Here is a 12704-nt window from a genome sequence, read left to right as displayed (position 1 = left end):
CATATTGTCACTCCTCTTTCCAGCCACTGCAGAGAGGTTTGGCCTTTTTTTCCCCTTCTATAATATGTTTCCCAGGTGCTTCACTACCATCAGTGATGGTCTTGGTCTTGGCCAATGGCAGCTCTGTCTTGGAGCTGGCTGGAGGGTGCAGAAACAAATGAAAACAAAATAATTTATGCTCTGCTTCCCATCAGGAATTAGGAGGCAGTGGTGAGTCACTTCCTGTGAAGTAGGACCTCAGTCTGCTGTTTTGGAAGAAAAAGGCCTTAATAATGGATGCTTCCTTCCGTCATCCTTTCTGTTAGCTTTTACTGATGAGAATACCTTCATAATAGTATGGAATATCTGTTGGACCCTATATCCTGTCTATGTCCCCTCCCAGCCTGTTGCCCCCTCACAACCTACTGGCTTTTGGAAGAGGGACTGGAAGGACAGCCTTGGTGCTGTGCCAATATTCTTAGCAGTAGCCAAAACTGTGTTGCATCTATGCTTTCTCAGTAGAAACACAAAGAACAGCACTATGGGAGCTGCTGTTGGGCATCTCACCCAGCCCCAGTGCAGGAGGGGAAGGAAAAATCAAGTACACTGCTTTCATGCATAAATTCCTCTGATATAATATAAGTTCTGCAAACTCTTAAACTTTCACTGAGAGCAGCTTAAAGTAATTTGATTATATCAACTTTGGGGTGACCATTTTGAAGTTTGATGGCACAATTGAATGCCAGCTACAATTTAGATGGTGAAAGAGACCAACACCCCTATTGCTTCCTAGTTTTCTGTACCTAAAACACTTCTTAGAGTTTGTTTCTTATGCCAGGTAACATTTGTTTCAGACACTACTGTTAGCTGATATTCCAGATCAACCTTTAGAGAAGAACATTACTCTTTAAACTTTTTCTTTGCATGTTTGGTGTCATGATGGTATTAATTTATTTAGTCTGAGAATTTACAAAGAATTTTAAAAGTCCTCTCTACATATATGTAGATAAGCAGTGTAGGATACTAATTTTTAAGCTAATAGAGTTTTCTTCTCTGGATATATGTCTACTGTTTGCGTTCAACTCTGAAGAAGAAAAAGGAGAAGCCCTCCTAGCAAAAAAGAAGGCATTGATTTCTGATATCAGCCAGCTAAGAGAACTGAGTGAAAATTTAATGGCAAAATTTCCTCATCTACAGTTTACATACAAGTAAGATCTCAGTGTGATCCTGAAAGACACTTGAAAGGATTTTTGGGGGCGTTTTACCACATCATTCTAGCAATGTCTTAGCTCTTGCTGTCCTTTTCTTGCTGCCACTGAATAATGACTGTCTTACCCATGCTGAAAAGTGAAGGGGAAAGTGAGGAAATGTTATAATCTTATCTAAGTCACTAGGATTTAAAACTTTTGTCTGATGGTGTTTCAGTAGCAAAGGCCTAAACTGGGAAATATGAAATCATTGTTTTCTGCCTGTGGACACAAGTAGACTTGCTCTTGGGAGGTCAACTCCAGTCAAATATCTGTATCCCCAGGTTTAATTTTTTGTGTAATGGGCTGAACATACTCCTATAGCTGTGGTAATAACAGAGCCCATTGGAAAAATCCACTGAAAAAATATGGAAATAAATCAGGAATTCCATTCTTTTAATGGCTATGTAACTGACTCTTTATTGTCTAATCTCTTTGTGTGGAGTATTTAATTAAACCATTTTTTCATGGGGTTCTTTTTCTGATAGAATTTAGAATTGCTTATGGGAAAACCCATTATCATGGGGTTTAAATATAAAATTTTTAAGGATGTGTGAGAGAAAAACAAACATGATTCATAGTCATAATTTATATTTATTTTAAGACATCCAGAAAAAAATTGGAATCCAAACCATGTGAAAGGCCCTGTTGTGTCTCTTTTCACTGTGAAAGATCTATCCAATGCCAAAGCCCTGGAAGCGGTGGCTGGAGGGAAACTCTATAACATTATTGTGGATACAGAAGTAAGTTTATTTCATTAGTACACAACTCTAAATTTTGAGATGTGGTCATATGATTTGGGGTTAGCAAGCATGTGCCTGAATGCATGAGGTGTTAAAACCACCTACATGATTTAATTGGCTCAAGAAAGTCATGCACAGTTGGTGGCAACAATGTGTTTTCTTCCGATGCCCTATTGTCTTACTTTACAAAATTACTTGTGTACTCAGGTATGCTTTGTAACTATTTTTCATTTGAGGTTACTGGCAAAAAGCTTTTAGAGAAGGGTGAACTAAAGCATCGATACACCATCATTCCCTTAAACAAAATTTCAGCCAGGTGTGTTCAAGAAGACATAGTCAAGTTGGCCCAAAGCTTGGTATGTAAATAAATACACTCTTTACACTATATTGCTTCTGTCCCATTTTAATTTTATTTCTAGACTAAAAACTTGAGATTCTTAATGGTTATTATAATAAGAATTTGTACAGAGTTTGAGGATATATTGGTTTTGTTTTCCTTTGTATTGTTTCAATTTTGTGAGGTTTAAATGGGTATTAATTATTCCACTTGTAACTGAAATAGTTTTAAAATGTGATGATACTTTTGGACGCGTTATTATCAACAAAAAACAAATCAAATTTGAGACATATTAAAACTTAAGGCATACTAATTGCATTTTGTTTGATTTCTAGGCTGGGCATGGTAACTCGCATTTAGCCCTTTCTCTAATTGGATATGAATCTGAACTGCAGAAAGCAATGGAATATGTCTTTGGAACAACACTGGTCTGTAATAACATGGATAACGCTAAGAAAGTGACTTTTGACAAAAGAATAATGACAAGAAGTGTTACCCTTGATGGAGATGTGTTTGATCCTCAAGGAACTCTGCATGGAGGCAATTGCTGGTTCTATTCATATAATACTAATAATATTGTGTGTCTGTTGATATGTTTACTGCTCTTGCATATTTTTTCTAAAAATTAACAGTAACCTTTATGCTTAGCTACATACTGGGAATAATATATTTGAGCTAAAGTTGTCTTGAGCTGAAATAATATTAATTAGTTTAAGAAAAAATTAATGACAAACTTCACATAAAGTAATTTAGATTTTCAATACTTAAATCTTATTAGACTGTATAATCCTCTTGGAAGCAAAAGTGCTTTTTTGAAGCAATTCATCGTTGGTTTGCAATAATTTCATAAATTATGGAAAGTTAGCTGTTTGCATAAGTCACATGTGTAGTATTCGAAGTCTGCAGAACCATGTTCTGTAACAGACGAAGTAGTCTTTCTCTTCTGAGAACTCTAGCTTTAGCCTAGTTGCTTTCTCTGTTTCTCAGCTAAAATCATTAACCTGCCTCATTATTAATGTTTAGAATTTGCAATTACCAGTGGTGAATCCACTGGTTTAATTCCAATCAGCCTGGCTTTTTAATTTTTTCATTGAACAGGTGCATCCTCACAAGCTGCACCAATATTGTCTAAACTTCAAGAAGTGAAAGATGTTGAACTAGAACTCAAGAAAAAGGAATCTGAACTTGAAGCTGTAGAGAATGAGTTGGCAAGCTTGAAGAAGGTTGCTGAAAGGTAAGGTTTGCACTATACAATGTGTATAATTTCTCTTAATGTGACCGAGTAAATTTAATGTAACAAGTTGTTTTGGGAGGCCATAGGCCTTTTGAGAATGCAATATGCAGAAAGTAATTCCCTTCCTCCCTCTCCTCCCAATATAATTAGTAAGTTCAGTAATCAAAAAGCAAATTCAGTTTTTAAATAACACATACAAAACCCCTTTGTTTTGGATAACACGGGGAAAAAAAGGGTACACATTGGTATTTGAAATTGGTTGAATTTTCATGAAGTCCGTTGAAGAATGGATCTGTTCCAGACATATTTTAACACCTGTACAGAATTCCAATTTGTAGTCAGTCTTACTGTTCTCACAAGCAAATAAAAAGATGTTAAAAAGGATTATCTGAGTGATACTGCTGTAAGCATTTAAATTAAATGATATTAAGTCTATTTGATTTTCAGCTACTCAGTTACTGAATACTATATTAAAAGATGGAACAGAAAAATGTATTTATTCAGTTCTGCAAAAATGCCATAAGGAGGTAGTGTTGCATAACATACTACCTACCAACTGGATTTATTTTTTCAAATTGTTTTGAGCTGCAGTACACTTCCAGAAATATTGCTTCTAGAACTTTTGCTTCTAGATATCCTTTCTACAGTTCTTCACCCTAACATCTGTCATGCTGCCAGTTGAGAAAAAGGTGATGTCTGAATTGTTGCCAAAATTCCATGAGTTGCATTTGTTTTAATAGGTTAGATCAGGGCCAAACAGCAGGAGCTGCATATATAATAACTTACATGCCTATAAACCTCAAAATTATTATTAAAGCAATTATATTGGATTTTCATTCATTTAAGCTTATTTGCCCTACTGTCATCACTGTATCTCACATGAGAAATGGAATACAGATATTCATCTACTTACTTCAGCTTTGAAAGTGAGATGCTGGTTAACCTTCCATATAGCAGTGTGTGTCACTACTGTCTCCAAAGGTATCAGCAGCTGAAGCAGCAATGGGAGATGAAGTCTGAGGAAGCAGAGCTGCTGCACAAGAAGCTTTGTCAAAGTGCTTACCACAAACAAGAGGAAGAGCTGATTGCCCTGAAGAAAACCATTGGTGACAAATGTGTTCTTACTCTTTTACCTGAAAACTAATTACTGAGAATGAGATGGATATCAGGCTGTTTGAGTAACACATTCTTTATTTAAGAAGTACTTTTCACTTTAAAAATACTAGCTTTATATTTTTGAACATGTAACAAACACAGAATCACAGCATACTTGCATAGAGGTGATTCACTTAAAGGTGGCCATTCTCTTATAGTAAAGTTATACTTTTATTGAATGTTTTTTATATACTTTGTAATACAGGAAAATACATCTTTGCAGGGAAGTTAAAAAATGGATTTAATCCCATATTTGAGTAATCTTTGCTTTTTTCAAGCCATCTGTACTTAAGGTTAGTAATATAGTTTGCATAACAAGAAAGTATAGGAAAGAAATAGTGTTTTGTATAGCTAAGGAGAGATAAATTTGCACAAAATGCAGCAGCAAGTAAAGCATTTAAAAAATGGACAGAAGTGATACATATCTAGATGTTGTATTCTAGGGATGAGATGGTATCTTGTTAGGTAGTGTACTTTTTGATCCTGCAATTTGACATTCTTCCCTCTGTCAAAAAAAAAAATTGTCATCTTTTCATAATGATTGTTTGGTCCCCTATTAATAACTGATAGCAACGGCACACTATCTTAGAGTAATCATTGAAATATCTGATTATTCAGACTTCAGCAACTAGTGATTGTTCAACCACTTTTTTTCTGTTGGGGGCAAAGAGAGATTTATTTCAGTTGGCATTTAGGATGTAAATTTGAAGACGACAACAGTGCTCAATCTCAGTACTCTACTTTTTGATTCAGCATCTTGTGAAGAGACATTAAACAAAACTGAAGAGAGCAAAAAGAAGGCAGAAAAAAAATACAAGGAATTAGAGAATAAACTTAAAAATGCAGAAGCAGAGTGTCTAAAAGAGCGAAAAAATGCAGAGCAGAATCTAGATAATGCCAAGAAAAAGGCAGACACTTCAAGCAAAAAAATAAAAGACATGCAGCAGGTAAAACTTTTATTTCTATTGGCAGTTCTCTCATGTTAAAAGTGCAAAAATCAGAAAGTTTGATTCTCCCGAGGTTTTAATACTCTCAGTTTTGGGACTTAATATACTGTGTAGTCACTGACTGAGCTTTTTTGTAATTTTCTTTCTTTATTTTGTGGGATTACACCCTTTGTTCAAGAATGAGTGCTGTTAGTCTTCTACAGCATTTACTACATCAAACTGAATCTTAACTCTTTCCATCCAGCTGAATCTTAATTCTTTGCATTTAAGTATTACTAATAAATTAGGAAACATCTCTCTTAGGAAGTCAAAGCTTTAGTTCTGGAACTTGAAGAGCTGAAACAAGAGCAGGCCTCCTATAAACAACAGATAACAGCTGCAGAGGAAGCAATCAAATCCTACCAGAATCAAGTTGATGCTCTGGTGGCTGAAGTGGCTAAAACAGAGGTAAAACTGAAATACTGTGTTTCATTATCCATTTTGATGTTACTCTGTGTGATCCTCTGAACCTCACATTATAATGTATATTTTTTTCTGCAGATTTGCTTACTATACTCAATCAGCCTAGGCAGCTATTTTTTTGCTTCACTTTGGCATGTGAAATTTTTTCTCCTTGCTGTGTCAGTTCTAATAAGGCTTTAATGCCAGCTTTAAAAGAGGCCAATAAATGTCTGCTGATTTGCTTTTTCAGGAATCTGTAGAGGGAGCACAGAAGGAGCTTGCCAAGCAAAAAGGAGTAATTGCATTACATGATAATGCAATTAAAGACAAATCTGCAGAGATGGTAAAATACAGAGAACAAAATAATGAATTACAGCTTAAGATTAAAGAATTAGAACACAGCATCACCAAATGTCAACAAGAAGCTGCTGATGCTGCTGCCAAGGTATTGCAAAATTGTGCTTTTCTTCACATCTTGTGACCAAGAATGGTTATTCCCTTGCCACATGCAAAGGAAATAGCCTTTTTCCTTTAAGTACTATTTGCAGCTCTCAATGTAAAATTTTTATCTGAGGAAGAGGGAGTGGAAATGGTACATTGTAAAAGATCTGATCTGTATGGAGTAACAGAGGATAGATCACAGTGAGAAAGTGATCAGCAAGAACATTCTGACTGTCTGGACAAATTAGATAACTAATTAAAGAAGGTAGTTCCATGATGCAGTGACATTGGTAGAGTTCTGATGTACATAAAAGTGCTTCAGGTAAGTAAGATGTACATGAAAGCAATAACCTTAAATCTTTAAATCCCTTGTTTGTCCACAATGAAGGAAATCACACAAAGTATTGTAAAGAAATGTACCTGTGCTGCACTAGGGTAGAAGAATTAATGTGGTAATTTCAGAATGTAGATGGGGTGGGGTTTTTTTTTGCTTTTGTTTGTTTAAATTTTTATTTCGCATTTGAGAAGGGTGAGGAAAAAGCTTCAACATAACTTTTTGTTTAAAGGTGGCCAAAATGCTGAAAGAATACAAGTGGATAGCTTCAGACAAGCCACTCTTTGGCCAGCCAAACACAGCCTATGATTTCAAAAGTTGCAACCCTAAAGAAGCAATTCAGAAGCTGCAGAAATTGCAGGAGCATAAAGAGAAGTTGGGAAGGAATGTGAACACAAGAGCTATGAACATGCTTTCTGATGCAGAGGAAAGGGTAAACGTTCTATGCTTTAATCTGTAGAAATTGGGCAGGCTGGTCATATGGTGTATATACAAGATATACAGACATATATATAATGTAGCTTTATGTTTTCATGTGCTCTATTTCTCAATATACCAAAAATAAAACTAAACTTTTTCCTGTTTTTTTCATACTAATCTTACATCTTTGAACTCTTCATTGGCACACCAGGTTTTTAGGTTATTCATAATCTTGACCTTGATGATAAAAAATACTCTTTTATTCCTTCCTACCCCAGATCATCCTAAGTTGAAGCATCAGCAAGCTTTGTGGCATCCATTATATTATTTGAGAACTATATACTGAATTAAAAATTGCAGACCAAAAATATGTTCATCTTCAAGCATGATAGCTTGACAGTGTAGCAAGATTGTCTTGAATGAATCCATATCTTCAGGCTATTCCAGGATTGTCTGGAAACTGCCCACTGATTTTATCCTTCAACTTTTCTAATACTTTTCCTCCTGTCAGCCTCAAGAACTAACCTTTCTTCTGTGGAAAAGCAAATGAAACATGATTAACTTGGAAGTGCAACTTTCAGAGCAATGTCCTTCCCCCCCTGCTGATTGTTGAAAATTCTGATGCTTTAATTTGCAAAGAATCCCAAACCTTACATCCCTCATGCAGCTAAATGAATGCACTGGATTTTAATCTTGTGGTTAATGACTATTTCAGAGCTACACAATGATACTGTAAAGCTGTAAGATTAGCACAAAGTGCATTTGAGCACAAGGGTCATTGAAATCAGTCTTTTCTTCTCCTTGCACCAGTACAATGACTTAATGAAGAAAAAAAGAATTGTAGAGAATGACAAGATAAAAATTCTTGCAGTTATTGAAGAGCTTGACCGGAAGAAAAAACAAGCTTTAGATATTGCTTGGAAAAAGGTATGACACTTGAAATTTATCTTCATGTTTTAGTAGAGGATCAGATTTATCTTAGATTACTATTTTGTATATTTCCTAGAGAAAAAAAGATCTGTTTTCCGAACTAATATATCTGACCTATATTTAAAAATAACCACTTTATTTCTCCTGTTTATTCCCACTTTTGAGAATAAGACATGAATTCTCTGAGACTTGTAAAGGTCCAGTTAGAGCTGCAAAACTACTTTCTCATTCCCTTTTAGTGTCCACAAACATTTCATGAAGGTTAGAGCATATTGAAATATAGCTGGGTTTTTTTGGTGTGTTGTTTTCTTTTCTTAGACCAATATTTTACCAGAGTAAAAATTTTCTGTTGTTATATTGCTCTCTACAGTGCAGGGCTTTGGACGTGGGGTACTGCTCCTGTTACTGTCAGGATACATAATATTGGGGTAGAGCAATGTCTGATTTGTGTTTCTGTTACCTAGGCACTCTGCCTTTTTACCAGGTCTCTCATATAATGAATTATAAGAAAAGTATAAAATTATGCCTTTCTAGATGGAAATCTTTTGACACTTTCTTTTCTGCTGTACCAACAGAACTTTTGTTTTTTGACCTTTGAGAAAATTGGTTTTAACCAAGATTAAATTGCACATAGATGAAGTATCTGTTTAATTATTAATTATCCTGCCTGTACTTAGGATATCACTGACAAAATGGTACCTTTTCATTGTAAAAATGGTGTTTGGCAGAAATTAGTGAGTTGTAATGCAAAAGCATCACACATGGTGGAATAAGTGTGTTTTCAGATAATTCCTAAACCTAGGAAATTTTAATCTGCATTTACAAAGTTGCATCCCATCCCATACCTGGACATTGCTTAAGTAAACCTGGGAAGAAAAAGAGTGGGGAGGATGCCACCATGTATCTCCTACATGGTGCTTGTACTTTTAGTAGTCCATTAATTGGGAGAAATTGCAATTTGCCAGTTAATAAATCTGAGTTAGGGCATAACCATTTCCCTGGCTGATAGCATAAAGAAGCCTTCCAATACATCTTTCATTGGATCCTTATAAAATGCTTAGTATGAGGTGTCACATATCCTTTGGTGTTGCTTCTCTCTTCAGTACAGAGAAAGTAAAAGCTAATGTTTTCTCACTGTCCTCTATGTGATATGGGAAGTCACTGTGTTGAACTGGGAAAGAGGTCTCGGGTGTCCTGCTGCTCACCACTAAGTTTTTCACTCTTTGTGCTCTGATCCAAAGCACGCTTTTACATCTTTTGTGGTCTGACTTCTAGGTGAATGAAGATTTTGGTTCCATTTTCTCAACACTCCTACCTGGAGCCAGAGCTATGCTATCAGCCTCTAGAACTGGCAGTTGCTTTGTTGGTATGGAGTTCAGAGTTGCCTTAGGAAACACCTGGAAGGAAAACTTAACAGAACTTAGTGGAGGACAAAGGTTGGTGAATTAATTTGTTTTCCATCGTCATTGTGTATGTAATTGATATGTCTAAGTAATTAAAGTTCTGAAAAGCAAAAACTTAATCTTTTCCTTGTCAAGTCAGGGACTCTGCCTTCCAAATGGACTCAATATTGGAAGCACTATTAATACATTCTGACTTAGAACAATGCTTTACTTAGTATAAGATAACAAACAAGATTTTACTCCTGTCACACAGAAGTGGCAAAAAACCCAATTGAATGGTGAGAAAATGTAATGTTGAATTAAACGCTCCTCTCCTTTCATTGTAACCACAAAAATCTATATAGGCAAGTGTTTCCCTGGTATAAAGGTAGTATCATGGCAACAGTTTTCTTCTCCAGTGTCTAAGGCTACTGTGTAGGGCATGGGCTTCTTTGCAAGTTCTAAGGAAAAAAGATCTTTACAAACTGAAAAGCAAAAACAGAATTTGGGAAGAAGTGAGACAGGGATACAGAACTTTCTAAGGACAGAATACTTGAAGAACCAGATGTGGAAAAACATAATTGCAAAACTCAGAACTGGAAATCAAACAACAGCATAATTTTAAATATCGTCACCCAACTAATGTGATCTTCCAATAAGAAGAAGTAATATTTGCTGTTTCTAAGAGAAGACTTCGTGTTTTGAAATGAGGAAACTATCATTCCATCTCTTCAGAACCGTAACAGTAATGTGCTTTTGAGGGACTGTTTCAGAATCATAGAATCATTTAGGCTGAACAAACTGTCTTAAGATCATCAAGTTAAACCATTAACTTAACTGCCAGGTCCACCATTTAAACCATCTCGTTAAACCCCACATCTACATGTCTTCTAAATCTCTCCATGAGTGCTGACTTCTGTTGGGCAACCCATTCAAATGCTTGATAACCATTTCAGTGAAGAAATTTTTCCTGATATCATTTCCTCTTGGCCTGTCTCGTTACCTGGGAGAAGAGGCCAACCCCCACCTGGTCACACCCTGCTTTCTGTAGATAGCAATAAGGTCCCTCCTGGGCCCCCTTCTCTCCAGGCTGAACAACACCAGTACCCGCTCCTCATCAGACTTGTGATCCAGACCCTTTGACACATTCATTGCCTTTCAGCAAGTGTTTTAAGCCAGAGTCCTTCAAATAAGACTAAATCCTAATTTTCTTGTCTCCATACTAGATCATTGGTGGCTTTATCCTTGATATTAGCCATGCTCCTCTTCAGGCCTGCCCCAGTTTACATCTTGGATGAAGTGGATGCAGCCCTTGATCTCTCCCATACCCAGAATATTGGGCAGATGCTTCAAACTCATTTCAGACACTCCCAGGTATGATCTTGAAATTATTGTGGTAATAGAATGGTCTGGGTTGGAAGGGGCCTTAAAGATCACCTAGGTAATCCTCTGCTATGGGCAGGGACACCTTCCACTGTAAGATTCCGTGCCTGGCAGGGCTGTTTGGGTCCAATCCGGCTAGCTGTGGACCCCAGCCCACAGGATCCTATGTGGACAAAAGGCAAAAGACAAGAAGAGCTCTTCTCCAGGTGGGGACAAATGTCCTCAGTTTATTGACTGGATAGGGGACACCAGATCAGGGACCCCCGCCCCCGCTGGAAAAGAGGCCATCCCCTTCTTGAGGAGGGACGTTGAGCAGAGGGGAAGGGGGGCGGAGGAAGAGGAGTACAGCCAATGGCATACAAGTGAGGAGGGCATGGGGAGAGACTGACCAGGGGAGAGAACACCACCAGGGGGTATTGGGGAGGGGTGTGTGAGGGAAAAACCATGTGATAAGAGAGGTGAATTCCATGAGAAGGGAAGAATAAGCCTTCTATTTTATGTTATGTGATATAACATGAACTATTCAGTGCAATATAAAGACTACTTAGTGCAAATCTCCAAGCGCCCTGTGCAAAACAACAACTAAAACTATTCAGTGCAATACAACACTCCACCAGGCCAGATTGCTCAGAGTTCCATCCATTGTTTCCAAAGGCAGTCTGGCACTGAGGACTCTGAGCTGTTTACCTCTTTTATTCTACAGATGTGTGTTATATTTCTGAGTTCTTTCAGCTGAAAGCTAGACTGACATGGCAAGTGGTGAAACTTGAATGTTGTTGCTGCACTGGTTAAAATGGAGCAATAGGGAGGAGTGTCTGTGAAACGCTCAATTTCAAGCATGACAACATCCTGAATTCTTTTTTCCTAGAGATTTTTAACTTGAGGTTAAAGATATTTCATGTTGACCCGCTTAAAATAAGTGAGGCACTACTTATTATGTCCTTATGGAAAGGATCTCTGTATCACTGTGACCTGTACCCCATCAAATAGACTACCCATCTCTATTTGATGCAAGGAGTTGACCATTCCAAATTATGAGATTGAGGAGGGGAACTAGTATTGCAAAATTATTTGAGTAGTATCTTTTGACTAGGTAAAATCCTACATTCTTTCATAATTAGTGGCACAGTTATTTCCATGTTTACTTCCACCACGAACAGGCATCCTGCATTGTGGACTGTATCCCAGGCCAGGTGCTGGGATATGGACAGAAGTGTCATTAGGTGCAGAAAAAGTGGGTTTACATTGACCTGTGTAGCACATTCTGTTGTCCCTTGGTTAGTTTTAGAATATTTTTAAAAGATTATTACTGAGGTATTAGCCAAATGAAAGAAAGGAGTCCTCTCTTTGGAAATCTTTTCTAGTGTTGTTGGGATAGCAACATTAATTTTAAGTGTTTCTGGTTTGTTTTAGTTTATTGTGGTGTCCTTGAAGGACGGAATGTTCAACAATGCAAATGTCCTCTACAAGACCAGGTTTGTGGATGGTGTATCCACTATTGCAAGATACAGTCAGACTCAAAACAAAAAAACTAATCTGCCTGCAAAAGACATGCAAAAAATAAAACATTGACTGTGAATGGTGAGCTGGGAAGAATTGGTCTTCTACATGCAGTAGAAATCAACTGTTACCTATTGCTTCCTAATGTTTATTTTTATAATGTTATGTTTTTGTATGTGTTAGTTCATATCTGCATTTTATTAAGAACTGAAATAAATAGCAAATAGCCTG

At 36.9% G+C, this 12704-nt stretch overlaps 1 protein-coding gene across 2 annotated transcripts in view; it reads left to right on the top strand.

The window, feature by feature from the left end:
- SMC2 (structural maintenance of chromosomes 2) overlaps positions 1-12704 on the top strand; it is a 21954-nt gene extending 9250 nt beyond the window's left edge. For both annotated transcript variants that reach the window (XM_077171453.1, XM_077171452.1), the window contains exons 12-25: positions 1070-1187; positions 1831-1969; positions 2206-2325; positions 2642-2846; positions 3405-3540; positions 4522-4646; positions 5449-5642; positions 5946-6089; positions 6334-6528; positions 7091-7291; positions 8089-8205; positions 9484-9644; positions 10817-10964; positions 12387-12704. In XM_077171453.1, coding sequence (XP_077027568.1) covers positions 1070-1187; positions 1831-1969; positions 2206-2325; positions 2642-2846; positions 3405-3540; positions 4522-4646; positions 5449-5642; positions 5946-6089; positions 6334-6528; positions 7091-7291; positions 8089-8205; positions 9484-9644; positions 10817-10964; positions 12387-12545 — 2162 coding nt within the window. In that variant the 3' untranslated portion in view covers positions 12546-12704. The remainder of the gene's footprint in view (positions 1-1069; positions 1188-1830; positions 1970-2205; positions 2326-2641; positions 2847-3404; positions 3541-4521; positions 4647-5448; positions 5643-5945; positions 6090-6333; positions 6529-7090; positions 7292-8088; positions 8206-9483; positions 9645-10816; positions 10965-12386) is intronic.

This window comes from Agelaius phoeniceus, chromosome Z (genome assembly GCF_051311805.1).
Source record: "Agelaius phoeniceus isolate bAgePho1 chromosome Z, bAgePho1.hap1, whole genome shotgun sequence".
Taxonomy (NCBI): domain Eukaryota; kingdom Metazoa; phylum Chordata; class Aves; order Passeriformes; family Icteridae; genus Agelaius; species Agelaius phoeniceus.
Note: the sequence above shows the minus strand (reverse complement) of the source record. Positions and strands in the feature narration are given on the sequence as shown.